This window comes from Danio rerio, chromosome 20 (genome assembly GCF_049306965.1).
Source record: "Danio rerio strain Tuebingen ecotype United States chromosome 20, GRCz12tu, whole genome shotgun sequence".
Taxonomy (NCBI): Eukaryota; Metazoa; Chordata; class Actinopteri; order Cypriniformes; family Danionidae; genus Danio; species Danio rerio.
In genome coordinates this window covers 6,205,582-6,224,464 of record NC_133195.1, presented here as the reverse complement: position 1 = coordinate 6,224,464, position 18,883 = coordinate 6,205,582, and the positions used below count along the sequence as shown (strand labels likewise).

Sequence of the window (18,883 nt, the reverse complement as noted above, 5' to 3'; positions counted from 1 at the left end):
TGAAGCATATGCTTTACAAAAGTTGCGTGTAAGGGGGAAACTTAATGACACATTTGAGGGCTCAACTTAAAGGCAGAGAAATGCACTGTCTGTGAAAACTTGTGACATCATCTGGCACTTTCAATGAGTACGTATATGGACACCAATGCTCCGATTTTAATATAATTAAGACAATACTATGATTAAGATTCTAGACTACCATGTAAACAGGGATTTTTGATAACCTTAAAGGACCACAGACACCTTCACCGCAATATGCGGAGGTTTTTCCTTCCTATTCAACCTGGGGTATCAAATTCCATTAAAAGAGCACTCTTCCACCAGCCCTTAGTTAATTCAGTATTTTGATGACAGCCTTTCCACAGGTTAGTAGTAAGCTAATGTAATTTCATAATGAAAATCTTAAATTCATGCTAACCAACAAATGACCAAAGGAAATATATTAATGTAATTCACATATATAAAATATGAATCGGTGTTTACTTTAAACTTTAATTATATTGTTCTATTAAAATACATTTTTACAAGATCTTGTCAAATAAAAGATTTTGCTAGAGTCACCCACCATAATTTTGTGGCTCAAAAGTATCGGTTCAGGCACCATTTTGGCACTGGTACCGTTTTAAAAATATCGATTTAGCACCGGTATCGAAAATAACCCCAAACGATACCCAAACCTAGTTCCAATTTAGCAGACCTGAAGTATACTAATATAAGGCATTGCCTCAAATCCATTCAGTAAACTAAAGTACATACAAATAAATTGTATTAAATTTTATTTTTGATCACATTAGGGGTCTTTTGTGGCTGTTCGAAAGCATTTTGCCACATGATCATTTACGCCAATGGTCTCAAACTCAATTCCTGGAGGGCCGCAGCTCTGCATAGTTCAGCTCCAACCTGCTCCAACTCACACCTGCTTAATAGTCCATAGTAGTCTTGAACGCCTTGATTAGTTGGATCAGCTGTGTTTGATTAGGGTTGGAGCAAAACTGCAGAGCTGCGGCCCTCAAGGAATCGAGTTTGAGACCTATGATATACGCCATAAGAGCTAACTAGACCTCATTTAGACATGTAATTAATATCATCCACCTGCGATAGTATCAATGAAAGAACATTGTTCCATCTCACCACCAGGTGTGAACAGCACCACAATAAAAAAAGGCCCACCATCACAGCTTGTTTTTTCCTTTTCGCTTCATTTTTTTAAAACAGATATTCCAAAGAGTATATTGCACAACATTAGTTTAAAATTAGGAAAGAAAAAGTGTGCTTGTCTGGTTTTGTCATTGTGAGATAGTTAGCCAGTGACATCATAGCAATGATTTCACACTGAGCTGACTCCTGAGAGGGTAGTTGAGAGGCCACATTATTAACTTATTAAAGGACTGTGATTTCAGCAGGTCCACATTAGCACTCAAATAAGACATTAATATGTTCAACATCCTGCTTTCACATGAGATATTTTGCATTTACAGAAAAACTTTAAATTAGTAAAGTCAAAAAAGAGCATAAAAATGTTAGTACAAAGTCTTTGTCTAAACAAAATAAACAACATATAGTGCTAGAATTAGAAAGAGGAAAATAATATCTGTTAAAGTGCTATGAGACATTATCTAATTTGATATAAATGATTTAGAAAATGTAATTATAACACTAAAATTCTTTTTATTATTGTATTGTATAATGTTCTAAGATTGCGTTCCCACAACACAAAAATCGTTCGTGAACAAGGGTTGTATACCCTGAGTAAAAGACCTCAGAGGGAACTATAGACACTGAATCTCAAGTGTTTTCAGCAGAAACAAAAGGCACTCACAGGAGCATTGGCCCACTACTTGTCCCAGCAAACATTTTCTCATCTAGCCTGGTCAGTTCCCTATTTCTATGCAAGTACCTGGAGAGAAAAGAATGAAAACATTCAGATTGTGGATTATAATTCATTTATACAATACAATCATTCTTGTCAAGAAAATTACTGAACAAAACAATTTGTACATTGTTGTTGTCCAAATACTACTACTACTACTACTAATAATAATAATAATAACAACAACAACAACAATAATAATAAAATAAATTGTAAATGGTGGATAAATATTATCTAGCACAATGTATCTTTACAAGCAATATAACCATACTGTAATGAAGTTTTGGTTTTGTGCTTTCAACAGGTACCTTTGTCCTGATTTAGCAGTCCAATGTCAACACGCAAAACTACAATGACATTAGCAAGAGATTACAACCTAAGGGAGTCCAAGATATTAGGGGAATTGACCTTATTATCCTGTTTCCCCCCAAGAAACCCCTTGGGGGCTGATGTTAATTACGCAAGCATCCAGATTTGTAAAATGATAATAATGAATAACAACGCTCCCCAAATCATTTCTTATTCAAGCACGCTATACTGTAAGCTACTAATGCTGATTAAAACACTGGAATTTTTCTGATTTGAATTAATTCTTTGAGGAAAGAAGCATACAGTTGAAGTCAGAATTATTAGCCCCCCTTTTATTTATTTATTTATTTATTTATTTATTTATTAAAGTATTTCCCAAATTATGTTTAACAGAGTAAAGAAATTTTCACAGTATGTCTGATAATGTTTTTTCTTCTGGAGAACGTTTTATTTGTTTTATTTTGGCTAAAATAAAAGCAGTTTTTAATTTTTAAAAAAGCCATTTTTAAGGACACAATTATTGGCCCCTTTAAGCTAATTTTTTTTTTTTTTTTGATAATCTACAGAACAAACCATCATTATACAATAACATGCCTAATAACCATAATCTGCCTAGTTAACCTAATTAACCTAGTTAAGCCTTTAAATGTCACTTTAAGCTGTATAGAAGTGTCTTGAATAATATCTAGTCAAATATTATTTACTGTCATCATGGTAAAGAAAAAATAAATTAGTTATTAGAAATGAGTTATTAAAACTATTATGTTTAGAAATGTGTTGAAAAAAATCTGCTCTCCGTTAAACAGAAATTGTGAAAAAAAAAAACAGGGGGGCTAATAATTCAGGGGGCTAATAATTCTGACTTCAACTGTACTATTGATTATTAACTCACATTATTTGCAATAAATATTTACTATCAACTCCAAGAATAATCCTTACAATTCCATCTTAAATCACACTGATTATCAGTTAAACCAGTGGTTCTCAAACTGTGGTACGTGTACCACTAGTGGTACGCGGGGTTCCTTCTAGTGGTACTCGGAGGAATGAAATATGTCATGTACATGCCAAATATATTTCAAAAGTTATCAAAAAATATTTATATAATATGCCATACATGACATTTAGCCTATATTTCTGAGTTTATCTGCCATGTTTTTTTTTAACAGGGCAGAGTTTTAGCTGCTTTACTGGGCCTACTACGCTACTGTATTTCAGTACTGCTCATTTTGGTGGTACTTGGAGAGACAATTTTTTTCTGAGGTGGTACTTGATGAAAAAAGTTTGAGAACCACTGAGTTAAACCATGGCCTCAGCGAGCCTGCAGGTGGGCCGCGAGATTTTAAAATGAACTCTCAATATTATACAATCGTTTTTGGATATTATTATTATTTTGCTATATTAAAATGATCAAAGTAATGCACGTTTTCTTGTTCTCTGATTGATTACTTAGGCAAAGTAATCAAAAGGCAAAAACAGCCTCATGGTCAACAACTAATACACGTAAGTCTGTTCTGTTACAATATGCGTGGAGTGAAAATCTCTCTTTGTGTATTTTTGTGTGAACTATTTATCGGCATCGTTGTCCAAATTAATGTCCTGTGAGTGTTTTTGCAATGGACCCGTGCCTATACGGGAGGATCTAGTGAGTAGGGGTGTCAAAATTAATTGTCAAAATTTGTCACGGTTGCAGGTTTGTGCGCTCTTCCGGAGCGTCTGTTTGATCATGTGGGTTAGTTTTGTTTTGGTCACGTGTTATGACGGCACTTAGTTGGTTTGATTAGTTCGCCAGCTGAGGCTCATTATCGTGCCTATATATGTGCAACGTTTTCTGTGTTTTCTTGTCAGTTCGTTACGTGTGCTTAAGTGTGCATTTGTCTGTGCCCAGGACCGTGCGGAGTTACCACTGGACCCTGTTTTCCTGTCTGATCCCTGTTCTGGTTTCTCCTAGCCCTAGCACCGCACACACTCGTTACATTTATCTTGACTGTGTCAATAAATATTATCTTTTCACTTGCACTTGGATCCATCTGAACATTCTTTGTTTGTGACAAAAATTAATTATTTAATCATAAGCGGTTATTATGTACTGACGTCATTTATCTCATATGTGCAATGTCGCCGTAGCTTACTAAGGCGAGGGAGGCTACTTAAAGCTACTTGAAAACTACTTAAAAACGTAGAAGCTGTGCATAATTTCACTGCGTGTGTGTTTGCTGGACAGTCTTTCACTGATACAGCAGAAGTCCCTATTTCACAGCGATTGAGAGAATGAAAGTAAACTCTATTTCTCTCTCTCTCCCTCTCTCACTGTGGCTCATTTGACCTGCTGGTGTGACTTTTCCTCTCCTCTCGGCTGTTACAGCGATACTTCTGGATAGAGGTCTGCATTCCCACGGCTGTACCACGGAAGCTGACCAGATTTCTTGTGGCGATGGAATAAATTTTACAAATAAAGTGGTCGGTTACTCTGGTGTAATTTGAACGGAAGTGGTCGGTCTAGCAATATCGCACCCGAGCGAGCAAGCAGGCGTGCGTGTGTGTGTTTATGTGTGTGAATGAGAGAGAGCGTGATGCTGTGTGTCGCTTGCTTGGTGCTTTGTGTCCATGAATGTGTGTGTTTATACAGACAGCTTGTTATACCCTCCCCCAAACCCCCCAATATAAAACTGTGTATGAAAAGCATCATCAATGCATTGAGATATCGAATTGAACCGAATCGATGGCATGATAATCGTAACCGAACCGAACCGTAAGACCAGTGTAGGTTCTCTACTAGAGAGGCTCAATGTGTTTCTGTTATAGAATGTAAAATAAAATTGCACATGAGCTTCAGAAGCACTCTGTGTATGTTTTATCTTTTAAATATATATAAAATTAGAGAAAGAGAAATGTCAGACAGGTGGCCCTTCAAAAATTTATTGGAGAAAAAAGTGGGCCTCGAAGTAAAAAAGGTTCTCCTGGGTTAAAGAGTCCTTGGTTAAACTATTTTCTTAAATGTTAAATATTCTCTTAAATAAGTGAAATGCACAAACACACACACACACACACACACACACACACACACACACACACACACACACACACACATATATATATATATATATATATATATATATATATATATATATATATATATATATATATATATATATATATATATATATATATATATATATATTCATTTATTCATTTTCTTGTCGGCTTAGTCCCTTTATTAATCCGGGGTCACCACAGCGGAATGAACCGCCAACTTATCCAGCAAGTTTTTATGCAGCTGATGCCCTTCCAGCCGCAACCCATCTCTGGGATATATATATATATATATATATATATATATATATATATATATATATATATATATATATATATATATATATATATATATATACAGTTGAAGTCAGAATTATTAGCCCCCCTGAATTATTAGACTGCTTGTGCTTGTATATATTTTCCCCAATTTCAGTTTAATGTAGCAATGTACGTAACAAACTTCTAAACGTAATAGTTTTAATAACTCATTTTCAATAACGGATTTATTTTATCTTTGCCATGATAACAATAAATAATATTTTACTAGATATTTTTCAAGACATTTCTATACAGCTTAAATTGACATTAAAAGGCTTAAATGGGTTAATAAGGTTAACTATGCAGGCTACGGTTATTAGGCATGTTATTGTATAACGATGGTTTGTTCTGTAAACTATCAAGAAAAAATATAGCTTAATAAATAATAATTTTGTCCCCAAATTGGTATTTACAAAATTACAAACTGCTTTTATTTTAGCCGAAATAAAACAAATTTCCTTGATCTGTTAAACATAATTTGGAAAAAAATAAAAATAAAAAAGAAGAAAAAAATTCAAAGGGGGCTAATAATTCTGACTTCAACTGTATATATATATATATATATATATATATATATATATATATATATATATATATATATATATATATATATATATATATATATTTACTTATGTCATTCAGCGTTTTTATAAAATACTTTACACTGAGTCCAGCTTTGTGCCATTGAAAGCATGTGGTTGGACTTTCGTAAAGCCGTTGCTGTAGAGCCTCCTGTTGAATGAGGAGCAAAAACACAGTTATGCCTAATAGCAAGCTGTACATCTGGCTAATAGTTTGCCAATTTAAAGAGGAAGGCTAAAGAGCCTCTCCACAAGATACTTGAGTATACTGTGTTTATAATTGTATCAGATACTAAAAAGCATCAAAAATAAGCTGCTGCTAAAAGGATTTATTTTTATCAATAACAAAAACTCTTCCCAATACCTATTAATTAGTATGTATTCAATTCAAAGAAAACTTGTGGATGAAAGAAGTTAACAAATGGCAGATTAAAAAAACAAACTAAAACTCTCTTGGTATGACTAAAATGTGAAAATGAGAGAATGTGACAAGACTCACAGTGATAGTAGATCGTTGGTAATGCCAAAAAAAGCATTGGCTGGAATTTCAGCAATATAAGGATTATCACTAATTTCTCTGCAGAAGAAGCAAAAATACATTCATCAAAGACCTTGACACGGATCTGTATGAAAACCACAACATTAAAACCTTCCTCACAGTATGAAGTATGAATTCTCAGCCTGGATTTTGGTCAGGTCAGGGAAGATGGTGAGGCCTGTGTTGAATAATCCTCTGCAAACACAGCACATGGTCTTATGTATTGTCCACAATGACAATTGTATTGCTGAGGGTATAGCTACCGTCAGCAATTCAGCAAAAGCCATACGTTTGCTTGCATAACTTAGCTGCATAGGATATAAGTTTTGAATAATTTCATTTCTGACATGATTTCCAAAAAAAAAAAAAACTACCACAGCGGAATGAACCGCCAACTTATCCAACATATGTTTAACACAGCGGGATTCCCTTTCAACTGCAACCCGGGTGGGAAACACCCATGCACTCTCGCATTCACACACACACAGTATGGCCAATATTCAATTTACATGAGCCGCATGTCTTTGGACTGTGTGGGGAACTGGAGCACTTGAAGGAAACCCACGCGAACACAAGCAGAACATGCAAACTCCACACAGAAATGCCAACTGGCCCAGCCGAGGCTCGAACCAGCAACTTTCTTGATGTGAAGCAACAGTTCTAACCACTGAGCCACACTGTTATCCTACGTGTGGACTTACATGCACTGAAAAAAAAAATATTCAAAGATGATTTCTTGGATTTACTCAATTTTTTTCCGTTAAGTGGTTGTAAACAATTTATTTGGGCTGAATTTAAACAAACAAATTAAGTTGAACATTATTAAACTTAATTTGTTTGTTTAAATTTAATACAAATAAATTGTTTGCAACAGTTCTGCATTTTTTTCAGTGTGGATAATATTATTTTATTATCAATAAATTTTATCACACAATAACAAAGCTATCAATAAATTCTATATTCATTTCAGTCCCTCGTGCCGTAAGTGTTCTGTAATGTATTTGCCAACAAATGTAGATCATATGAATCAATTATAACTTAATGCATTAAATCTCTAATCATAGGTCTCAAACTCAATTCCTGGAAAGCCACAGCTCTGTTTTGCTCCAACACAGCTGATCTAACTTACTAAGATGTTCAAAAGTAGTCCCTCCAGAAATTGAGTTTGGGACCTATGCTCTACATCAGTGGTTCTCAAAGTGGGGGTCGGGACCCCTTGAGGGGTCGCGGAACAATGAAGGGGGGTCGCCTGGTGATTTCCAAAAATCTACTTATTATTTTTAGACCATAAGAGTTACCATATTTTATCCATAACCAACTGAAGAGAAAAAAACAGCCGTTTATAGTTACTATAGTAGCTTATTTACTTGTTCTATTGGATTGCGACCCCTGGGGTAAATACATTATTTTAAAGACAGCAATAGTGTCAGATGCAGCAGATTGATTTTATAACACCAGGTTAAACTTTCTGGCCCATTTACAGCACTGAAATACATTTAAAAAATTAAACGAAGAATTGACTTTGGTCTATTGGTGTGTGTGTGTGCGCCATTGCATGCAAGTTTTCTGTATTTATAACCACCTCAGGGGATATTGGGGGTCGCGAGTCACTGGTATTGTTATTTTATGGGTCGCGTGCTGAAAAGTTTGGGAACCCTTGCTCTAGATCACAGGTGTCAAACTCAGTTCCAAAAGGGCCGCAGCTCTGCACAGTTTAGTTCCAACCCTAATTAAACACACCTGATCAAACTAATTGAGTCCTTCAGGCTTGTTTGAAACCTACAGGTAAGTGTGTTGGAGCAGGGTTGGAACTAAACTGTGCAGGGCTTCGGCCCTCCAGGAATTGAGTTTGACACGCCTGCTCTAGATAATCTGTCTGTAGTAAGATGACATTTAAGTGCTCAAGACAAACTGAAATTTAAATATTTATACTGTACAGCTTCAACAATATGTGATGGACGAGTGCATGTGCATTAATGAGTACATGAAGAGGAATCCAACAGTGATTTTGCTCACAGATACTGTAAATTAGGGAGATTCTTAAAAGCCTCTGGGTGGATGAATGTCAGCTTTCGTGTGTTCCTTATTTCTCTGTGGAGAGAGAGAGAGAGAGAGATCAATTTCATGAATTTAATATGTAATTTTCATTCATTCATTCATCCATTTATTTTCTTTTCGGCTTAGTCCCTTCATTAATCTGGGGTCACCACAGTGGAATGAACTGCCAACTTATCCATTCATTCATTCATTTTCTTGTTGGCTTAGTCCCTTTATTAATCCGGGGTCGCCACAGCGGAATGAACCGCCAACTTATCCAGCAAGTTTTTACGCAGCGGATGCCCTTCCAGCCGCAACCCATCTCTGGGAAACATCCACACACACATTCACGCACACACTCATACACTACGGACAATTTAGCCTACACAATTCACCTGTACTGCATGTCTTTGGACTGTGGGGGAAACCGGAGCACCCGGAGGAAACCCAAACGAAGGCAGGGAGAACATGCAAACTCCTCACAGAAATGCCAACTGAGCCGAGGTTCGAACCAGCAACTCAGCGACCTTTTTGCTGTGAGGCGACAGCACTACCTACTGCACCACTGCCTTGCCCCAACTTATCCAGCATACACTAAAAAAATTTGAGTTATTTACTTAACCCAATGGTTGAGATAAACATATTTGGTGCTTTGTTGGGTTATTTTTAACCTTTATTGGGTTTTTTATTAATAACTTAACCAGTTGGGTTAAATATTTGATGCTTTGTTGAGTTATTTTTAACCTTTATTTGGTTATTTATAAAATAACTCAACCAGTTGGGTTAAAAATTTTGAATTTCAACAATCAACTGATTTAAGACGCAGAACAGCTGTATTAACATGCGTACGTAACGTTGTTTTAGAGTAATAAAGTTTATTTAAGGGCGACACAGTGGTGCAGTAGGTAGTGCTGTCGCCTCACAGCAAGAAGGTCACTGGTTCGAGCCTCGGCCTGTGTCAGTTGGCGTTTTTGTAAGTTGATTGTACAAATACACTGCCAACATTTTTCCCTAATATGGATGTCATTAGGTACAGGTTTGCAACATTCAGAATATCTTGTTTTCCCTACTGAAAAAAACAGCCTAGGCTGGTTGGCTGGTTTTAGCTGGTCGACTGGGCTGGTTTTAGATGGGTTTTGGCCATTTCCAGGCTGGTTTCCAGTCATTTCCAGCTAGGTCTTAGCTGGTCAGGCTGGGAGATGGGCAGCTAAAACCAGCTTGACCAGCCTAGGCAGGCTGGGAGCCCAGCCAAAACCAGCTATGTCCAGCTTTTTTTGTTTTGTTTTTATGTTTTGGCTGGTTTTAGCTGGTCGACTGGGCTGGTCAGCCAAAACCAGCCATGTCCAACTATGTCCAACCAACCTAGGCTGTTTTTTTCAGTAGGGAAAACAAGAAATTCTGAATGTTGCAAACCTGTAGCTAATGACATCCATATTAGGGAAAAATGTTGGTAGTGTATTTGTACAATCAACTTACAGAAACGCCAACTGACCCAGCAGAGGTTCGAACCAGCGACTTTCTTGCTGTGAGGCGACAGCACTACCTACTGCACCACTGTGTCGCCCTTAAATAAACTTTATTACTCTAAAACAACGTTACGTACGCATGTTAATACAGCTGTTCTGCGTCTTAAATCAGATGACTGTTGAAATTCAAAATTTTTAACCCAACTGGTTGAGTTATTTTATAAATAACCAAATAAAGGTTAAAAATAACTCAACAAAGCATCAAATATTTAACCCAACGTGTTAAGTTATTAATAAAAAAACCCAATAAAGGATAAAAATAACCCAACAAAGCACCAAATATGTTTATCTCAACCATTGGGTTAAGTAAATAACTCAACATTTTTTAGTGTAAGCTGGATAAGTTGGGGCGAGGCAGTGGTGCAGTAGGTAGTGCTGTCGCCTCACAGCAAGAAGGTCGCTGGGTTGCTGGTTCGAACCTCGGCTCAGTTGGCGTTTCTGTGTGGAGTTTGCATGTTCTCCCTGCCTTCGTGTGGGTTTCCTGAAAAATGGCCAAAACCCTTTTAAAACCATCCCAGTTGACCAGCTAAAATCAGCCAACCAGCCTAGGCTGGTTTAAGCTGGATTTTTCCATCAGAGTTTTGTTGCAAAATATAAAGTTTAAGGTTTGTAACCATTTGAGAGTAAATAAACAGTGAGTAAATGTTTATTTTTGGTAAATCATACCAAAATCATACAAAAAAAAGTATGTTTTGGCTTTTAAATATTATATACAAATACCAGCGCATGAACAAAGAAACCAGGCTGTAGAAACTGCTTTTACGTACATAATTGAAACAAATCTGAAACATCAAAATCTGTTGAATTCAGCTACAGTAACTGTGCTACATATATACATTTCTATTTCAGTGATGACATCAGTGACACTGACACATTTTTTTTGAGTGAGGAAGTTTTGACTTACATATGTGTAAGCTCTCTCAGGCTGTGGAAGGAATGCATTTCTAACCTGCTCAGAAAGATATCCACTGATAGATAGCTGAGAAAAGCAGGGAAGAAAAGTTCAAATCCTGAGTTTTAAAAAATACACATATATATTTTAATAAAAAGCCATAATAATAACATACATAAAGGTTATTATTTCAAATGATCACCTCACGTCAGAGAGAAAAACGAAACCTTCGTCTTAAAAATCAAAAAAGTGTTTCATTTTATACTTTCATTCTAAGAAGCCTAAGATGTAACATAAAAGAGAGAAAAAAAACTTTCTCTTCAAACTTTCTGAGAAATAATCCACAATTACAATGGTGCAGTTCCTTTATTAATAGTGCAATAAGCAATTCCTGAGAAACACTGATGGTATTGTTAATTTATACCAAAACAAACTTTTTTTTTTTTATTATTTGTTAGCAGGGCTTGACATTAACTTTTTTGATCACCAACCACTGTGGCTAGTTGTTTTCCAACATTACTAGCCACTCTACATTTTCACTAGCCACAATTTAGTTGTTGGGAAAATATATTTCATATGCATAAATTTACCTTTGGTATGCTAAAATTACTTGATTTAGATTTTGTGCTATGTCTACAAGCTTCTTCATTAATTTACCTTTTTGTGTGACGTGTATGAGCTTGCTCAATAAGCATGAGCAAATGGGTCATGGTTTTATAGTGTTGTATTACAATTCGTTTTTATTTCACATGACTTTTCTGAGCTTAAAATTAAGAATTTACCATTTTTTTCTCTCACCACACCAAACATAAATAAATATTTATTCCTTAGCCACAAATTTTAAATGTGTCCAAACCAGCTAAATATAGCTGTATACTATACTTTTTATTTAACAAAACATTTCTTTAACAAAAACAAAAAAAACATTGATATCCCCGATTCGGTCCCAGTCGTTCCCCTCGCTGGCCAGCAGAGGCCACCATCACCGGACTATTAGCATTATGTCATTCTCTGACACTGATTGCCACACACACCTGCAGCTCATCCTACTGATGATCCACACACTTATATAAGCAGCTCACACACTCACTCCCTTGCGAAGTCTTGTTCTGCCCTGCCTGACATTACTGAGCGTTATCTCCTTGCCTGATCTCCCGTGTATTACCTGGACTGTATATCGGCCTTGCCTTGCCTTGCCTTGCCTTGCCTTGCCTGCCTCGAACCTTGCTTGTACCCTTGACTCTGATCCACGCCGCCTGCCCTGAATCCAGCCTTGATATCTTGCCTCTGAACCACGCCGCCTGCCTCTGACCTATGCCTGCTATCACACTCCCTGACAGCCAGCTGCCAGCCCTTAGACCCATACTAACTACGTTTGATGTGAGTTTGCATGCAAGTGCGTATTGTGTGATTGTGATTAAACTGTGTTTAATAAATATACTGCAAATGGATCCCTCCATGTCAGACTCCTTGTTACAATTGACATTTAAGAAATAATTGTTATCATGTATCTAAAATATGCACAGTAATCGGTCCAGGCTAAAGATCCCAGATCACCAGTTAACTACACAAAAATGGGGAGTTGAAATCCCATTAAAGCTATGTTATTGTCAAAAATGATAATTAGACCATATTAACAAAAATACTGTAAGCAAAAGAAAGTTAGTGAAAAACATTCCATGTGCAATAATGAAAGAATGACCTGTGTACATGGTTAACGTTAGGCCAATTAATAATTTGTTCTAGGAATATTTTCAGCAAAAGCAACCAAAAAGACAAATGTGGAACTATTGAAAGCAGCAAGACAGTGCATGGGCATAACTTTTTGTCTATTTGAAAGAGAACCGATCACACCACTTGCGTTTCTAAGCACAATTGCTTCATGCAAGGAAATGCGAGCGCGCACATCAGCTGTTAGCACGAGTGATCCTCCTGCCATTCGCTCTTTCACCTTTGCTCGCGCGAACAATTCTTTTTGTCAGTCATGCTGCTTCTCGATTCTAAGATCGCATTTGCACGCATATTGCACCATACTTATTGTCGAACCCTGCTTTTGAGAAAACTACAATTTAAAAATAATTTTCAACCTGCCAAAGTGGCTAGTGTGTGTAGTTGCCTAACCCGCCAAAGCTGAAATCTAGCCACATTTGGCAGGTTGGCTGGAGTTAATGTCAAGCCCTGTTTGTTAGTCTTCTGTTCTCAGTGTGTGCTGGAAATAATTGCATTTGTGTATAGTTTTGGCTTTGTAAACCTGTGAAAAAACTGTTAATGAGACTATGCAATACAACTACAGAGCTCAGCGTAATTGAGTATAGCCCATTTTGAAAAGGAATATTTTTTCCATTTCTCAGTGAATATCGGCAATGTATTTTGGTGCATTTAAACAAAACAGATTTATAAAACTGAAATATTTATTAAAACATTTTTTTTTGTTGCCAAATATATTTAGAAATTGAAAGATAATACAATCAAATTCAAGCAAAATATTGCATAATAAAAAAAAAAAATAAATATATATATATATATATATATATATATATATATATATATATATATATATATATATATATATATATATATATATATATATATAATACAACCTTCTGTTGATTTTTCCTCTTTTTTTAAAATTGTATTTAATATTTTTCTTTATACAACAGTTCTGTCTGGTTCTCAAATCTGATTGGCTGATAGCCGTGCGATATTCAGCAATATCAGAACTCTTACAGCCTCTTTAACCTTTGTGTATTACTCCACCCACATTCAGCCAGCAAAAAGCAGACACTACAAATCTGAAGTTTAAAAGATGCACGCTCAACTGTTAAAATTAAAATCAGCTAATGATTTTAATCCGGAAGAAAGTAGTTCCTCATACAAAAGGGTCTTTGAGACTCTCCATGTTTGATTTTGTTTTTATATACACAATTATGCCGTCAAACTGTTGTATAAATGCAATATCACACTCGTAGCAGTGCGATATGGCTGTATATCGGCACTGGTGGGGGCACTATCGGCTCCCACGCCTCCCACCAGTGCCGATATACAGCCATATCGCACTGCTACTCGTGTGATATTGCTCATATAACATATACATTTGGAAGTACTAGTTTTTGTACTGTTATTATAAGTTATTTTGTTAAATGCTCCAGATTTGACTTAAGTACTGACTAATCTAATGTATATGCACAAAAAAATACAATTTGCATAGCTTTCTGTTAAAACTATGAATTTTAAAGAGAGATTTGTGAGGGGTGCACTTATTATAAATGCTGAGCACTGTATACTGTAGGCAGTCAGCCAAATGGCTGTATATGCTCATAATGGAGGGAAAGGGAGTATCACTAATAAAAGGAGGATTATAATCGCATAAGAGCCAGGATCAGCACTAATAAAGGCAAATAAAAGACTTTGAGCACTGGAGAGAGATTAGAAATTAGAAAGACATAAAAAGGATGGTGAGGCTGCTTCATTTTCAACATAAGTAACATTTATTTTGCTGTGTGTTGGATGTTTTAGAGTTTCAAATATCAACAGTGTTTCTAAAAACCACTTTCTGCCATGGAGCAATCATATTGCTTAGACATATATAACATATATTCTGATCAATTCTGCTTCTATTTTTATTTATATTTGCAAATAAATAGGATTAGTTACTTAAGTTAATCAACTTATTTTAAATATGTAATTATCTAACCTCTCTCTCTGAAAAGTACTTACATTCTTGAGATGTTGACCATATTTGCAAAGGCATCTTTGGGAACTCTTGTAAGCCTTGTCTCGTGAAGACTTCTAGAATCAAAAAGAACATTAAAGAAACATTTAATAAAATTCTATTTATTAAAATGCATCGACATTTGCATACATCGTTTTTTTTTGTAAATGCGCATTCTAGTTCAAATAATGCAATTTAAACTATAACTAAAGTTTGTAAATATAATTGCAATTTTTAATTATTAGTTCTTTCTTTATTATAAACATTTTATCAAACCACACAGATTGCACACGAATGTAGGCAGTTATGCGGCAGCAGCACTGGTGGTCTTCCTTCGGCCCAGACAAAAGGAGTGTGAGCCTGAAGTGAGGCCAAAGATTCAAATTCATATATGGGCCATTTAAGCCAAAGAGTTGGCAATTATGGCAAAATGTAATCTGAATGTGAGCCTAATGTGGCCCATGTAAAAAATGATAAATTTGGCCCAAATGATGGAAGACAAATGTGGGCCACAGTTGGCAAAAATGTGGTATAGTCGTTTAAGGGTAATTTAAGTCTAAACCTAAAGTGGCTCACATGTGTAAGTGCAAATGTGGCCCAGTTATCTTAAGACATATGTGGGCCACTTTTGGCAAATATTTGGCACCGTAAGCTCTGGCAATTGCGGCTGTGAGCTTAATGTGGCCCAGAGAAAATATGGCAAATGTGGCCCAGGTTTTTTAAAACACGTGGACCACTTTTGGCAAATATTCGGCACAGTAAACTCTGGCTAATGCATCTGTTAGCCTATAGTGGCCCAGTTATTTTAAAACATATGTGGGCTACTTTTTGCGAATATTCGGCACAGTAAGCTATGGCTAATGCGGATTTGAGCCTATAGTGGCCCAGAGAATATATGGCAAATGTGGCCCAGTTATCCTAAAACAAATGTGGGCCACTTTTGGCGAATATTCGACACGGTTAGCTCTGGCTAATTTGGCTATGATGAGTGTAAAGCGGCCCGAAGGACATATGGCAACTGTGGCCCAGTTCTCTTAAAACATGTGGACCACATAGACTAAAGTCACCATCATGGAGAAAAGTGTTTGCTTTAGTTGGGCTCATAGCCCTGAACTTCTTAATATAATTTTTATTTTTATTTTTTTTTTGGGCTGCTGTGACTTTTAAGAACTTTGCTTGAAAAGTTAAGTCATTACAGCAAACAAAATGAAGTGAGGCACAACCTGTGATGAAGTAATATAATTCACTGATGTTTACCAATGTTTAATCCATTATTAGAAGTAATAGGCCAGATCTGGGCCACAATAAAAGCAAACTGTGGCCCAGAATAGGGTCAGTTCTGGTTCATTTGGTTGAATTCTGGTAGATATGTGATATTGCTATTGCTTAATTGTGGCCCAGATCTGATAAACAGGAGTAAACCGCCCAGGTGCCATCATTCCATGCGGTATGTGGGCCGGATGTAAGTGTCTGGTGTGGGCCGGATTTGAGCCACATGAATTTTGCTAGCTGGGAAACATGGGCACTCATGGATGTGTTTTTACAATGAGCTAATTCACAGCTCTAAACTGCAAAGGGTAAACAGACACAAAGGAGAAATGACCATCTTGACAAATTGAACAAACTCTATGACAGTGAACAGACTGTTATTGTACACCATACTCTTGGTTGGCTCCCTTTAACCTCAATCCAAATAACTGCACCACTTAACATCAGACATGTCAAACCCAGTCTTTAAGAAAATCACTCCCTCAATCTGAAACCAAAATAGGAAAATTATAGGTTTGGGATTATTTGTACAGAGTTAACATACTTCTGCAGTCTTCAAACATCACTATAAACATTTTACACTCATATTTAGCAATACTATTAAACACAAAAACTACACTTAACAAAACTGAATATTTGTGATTTTATATTTTAATTCTAGACATATTAAAGATAATCCGAATCAAAATCCTTGTCATCCCTGCTAAAAAGTCTAGCTTAAACCAGCCTAGGCTGGTTGGCTGGTTCTAGCTGGTCGACCAGCCTGATTTTAGAGGGGTTTTGGCCACTTCCAGGCTGGTTTCCAGCCATTTCCAGCCTGGTTTTAGCTGGTCAGGGTGGAAGATGACCAGCTAAAACCAACTTGACCAGTCTAGCCAGGCTGGGAGCCCAGCCAAAACCAGCTATTTCCAGCTTGAACCAGGAGTGTCAAGCTGGTTTTAAATGGTTTTAGCTGGTCACTTTCCAGCCTGACCAGCTAAGACCAGGCTGGAAATGGCTGGAAACCAGCCTGGAAGTGGCCAAAAACCCCTCTAAAACCAGGCTGGTCGACCAGCTAAAACCAGCCAACCATCTTAGGCTGGTTTAAGCTGGATTTTTCAGCAGGGATATCTGCATGTTGACATATTTAACAATCTTTGTTTAGGAGTGCTGTTGCAGCCAACATCGTCTCATGGTGCAAAAAGATAAGCGACAGCTCTGTTCATGTAAAAATAATAAAAAAAAAAAAAATAATAAAAGCATTAGTCAAACTTTAGAGCTTTGGGGTTTATGTATGTTTTTAGTAAACTCTTAATGCCACTACCAAATGCAATCAGACCATACCTGTCAACACTGGGTTATGAAAATAAGGCATACCCAAATGCCTTAATGCCAAACGCCGACAAATGCCTGAAATCACAGGCAAATCGCTGCTCGTGCACGTGAGTGACAATCACACAGTATGAACTATCAAAAACGCGATCTGAGAGAATCGGAGATGAGTCGCCGATGCCTGTGAGATATTTGGCGTGCTAAATATCTGGAGCTGTCTGCGATTCAAATCATGCCGTGTGAATTGAGTTTTGACTGAAAATAACATCAGCCATCGCCTACAGCCAATGAGAGAGCAGCTTTCACTTGTGTGTGCGTGTGTGTATACCTGCTGCAGGCCAGCTGGAGGCTGAAGGAGAAGTTAAAAGCACTCTTTTTCGGTTTATTTGGACCCACGAAATGGAGGAAAAACTAGTGGAGGTTTGACAGGACTCAGGAGCAACTGTGTCTGTTTAACGTTTCATACAGAAAGAAATTAGTTTATTATCAACGTTGAGGAGAAATGGCTAATTCCCTTTAAACCCAGGTGAGCAAACATGTACATGTTCTACCCCATTAAAGGCTTCTTTCTCATTATGTAGTTAATAACAAAAGACATACTACGTGTTTTTGGCTGTGAGACGTAGTTTGGACGAAGTTGCCGGCGATTCTTCCTATAGTAAAGTCATGCAATGTGAATGTCCCTGTCGCCGATCCTTCTTGCAGTGTAAACAAAGCAGCGATGAAACGCAAGCCCAGATAGTCATGCAGTGTGAAAACATCTGTGACACGACTAATTTGAAAATCATGCAGTCTGAACTCGGCATAAAGAGAGGAAAAATAGGTAGGAGCTCAGTAAATAATTTTGCAATAAGCTGCTACAAATCTGCTGGTAAATGGACTTCAAGAACCAGTCGTGCTCCACACAGACGACCGATTCCAGATCCTGACTGATTGCATACACACAGCTGATGCTGCTTAAGTACTGATTACACGCACATATATACAGCTCACTTTGAAACCCTCAGGGCTGAGTGTTGTTTAGCTATGTTAAGCAAATGTTTCTTTGTTTCTGTTTAAAGCTGCAGTCACATTAGAATTTGAGCATGCGATATTCTGTCGTGCAGTGCTGCGAAAAGGGGCGGGATTAAACAAGCTTATTAGACATTTAAAAAAAAGAGCGGTCATGTTATGATCCTCGATTGGTCTAACGCAGTCAAATAATGTGATTTCGCAGGTCAGAGTTCACCAAGCTTGAACTTTGCACCGCAGCCACCTGCGAAACTTGACGCATGACCCTGCGTTTCCGGTCTGGCGCATTCGCGTGCGTATGAAAGGAAGTCAATGGGAGGAAAATCCCAGCGTGACCGCAGCTTTATGTCGTTGCGTAGCTTAATTATTCTGATATTGTGGTCTTTAACTCCCTGAACTCCCTACTGGACTGGACTATCCTGCTCTCTCATTAGCTGTTGGTAATTGCTGATATGGTTTTTCCGAACTCATTCACA

General features: G+C 37.0%; 1 protein-coding gene across 9 annotated transcripts in view; it reads right to left on the bottom strand.

The window, feature by feature from the left end:
• tshr (thyroid stimulating hormone receptor) overlaps positions 1–18,883 on the bottom strand; it is a 42,392-nt gene that overhangs the window by 14,168 nt on the left and 9,341 nt on the right. For 4 of the 9 annotated variants that reach the window (XM_073932737.1, XM_073932741.1, XM_073932738.1 and 1 more), the window contains 7 exon segments: positions 14,822–14,893; positions 11,117–11,191; positions 8,666–8,740; positions 6,770–6,844; positions 6,611–6,688; positions 6,194–6,262; positions 1,820–1,897 (listed from right to left, as the gene is read on the bottom strand). In XM_073932737.1, the coding sequence (XP_073788838.1) occupies positions 1,820–1,897; positions 6,194–6,262; positions 6,611–6,688; positions 6,770–6,844; positions 8,666–8,740; positions 11,117–11,191; positions 14,822–14,893 (522 nt within the window). 9 annotated transcript variants of the gene reach the window in all.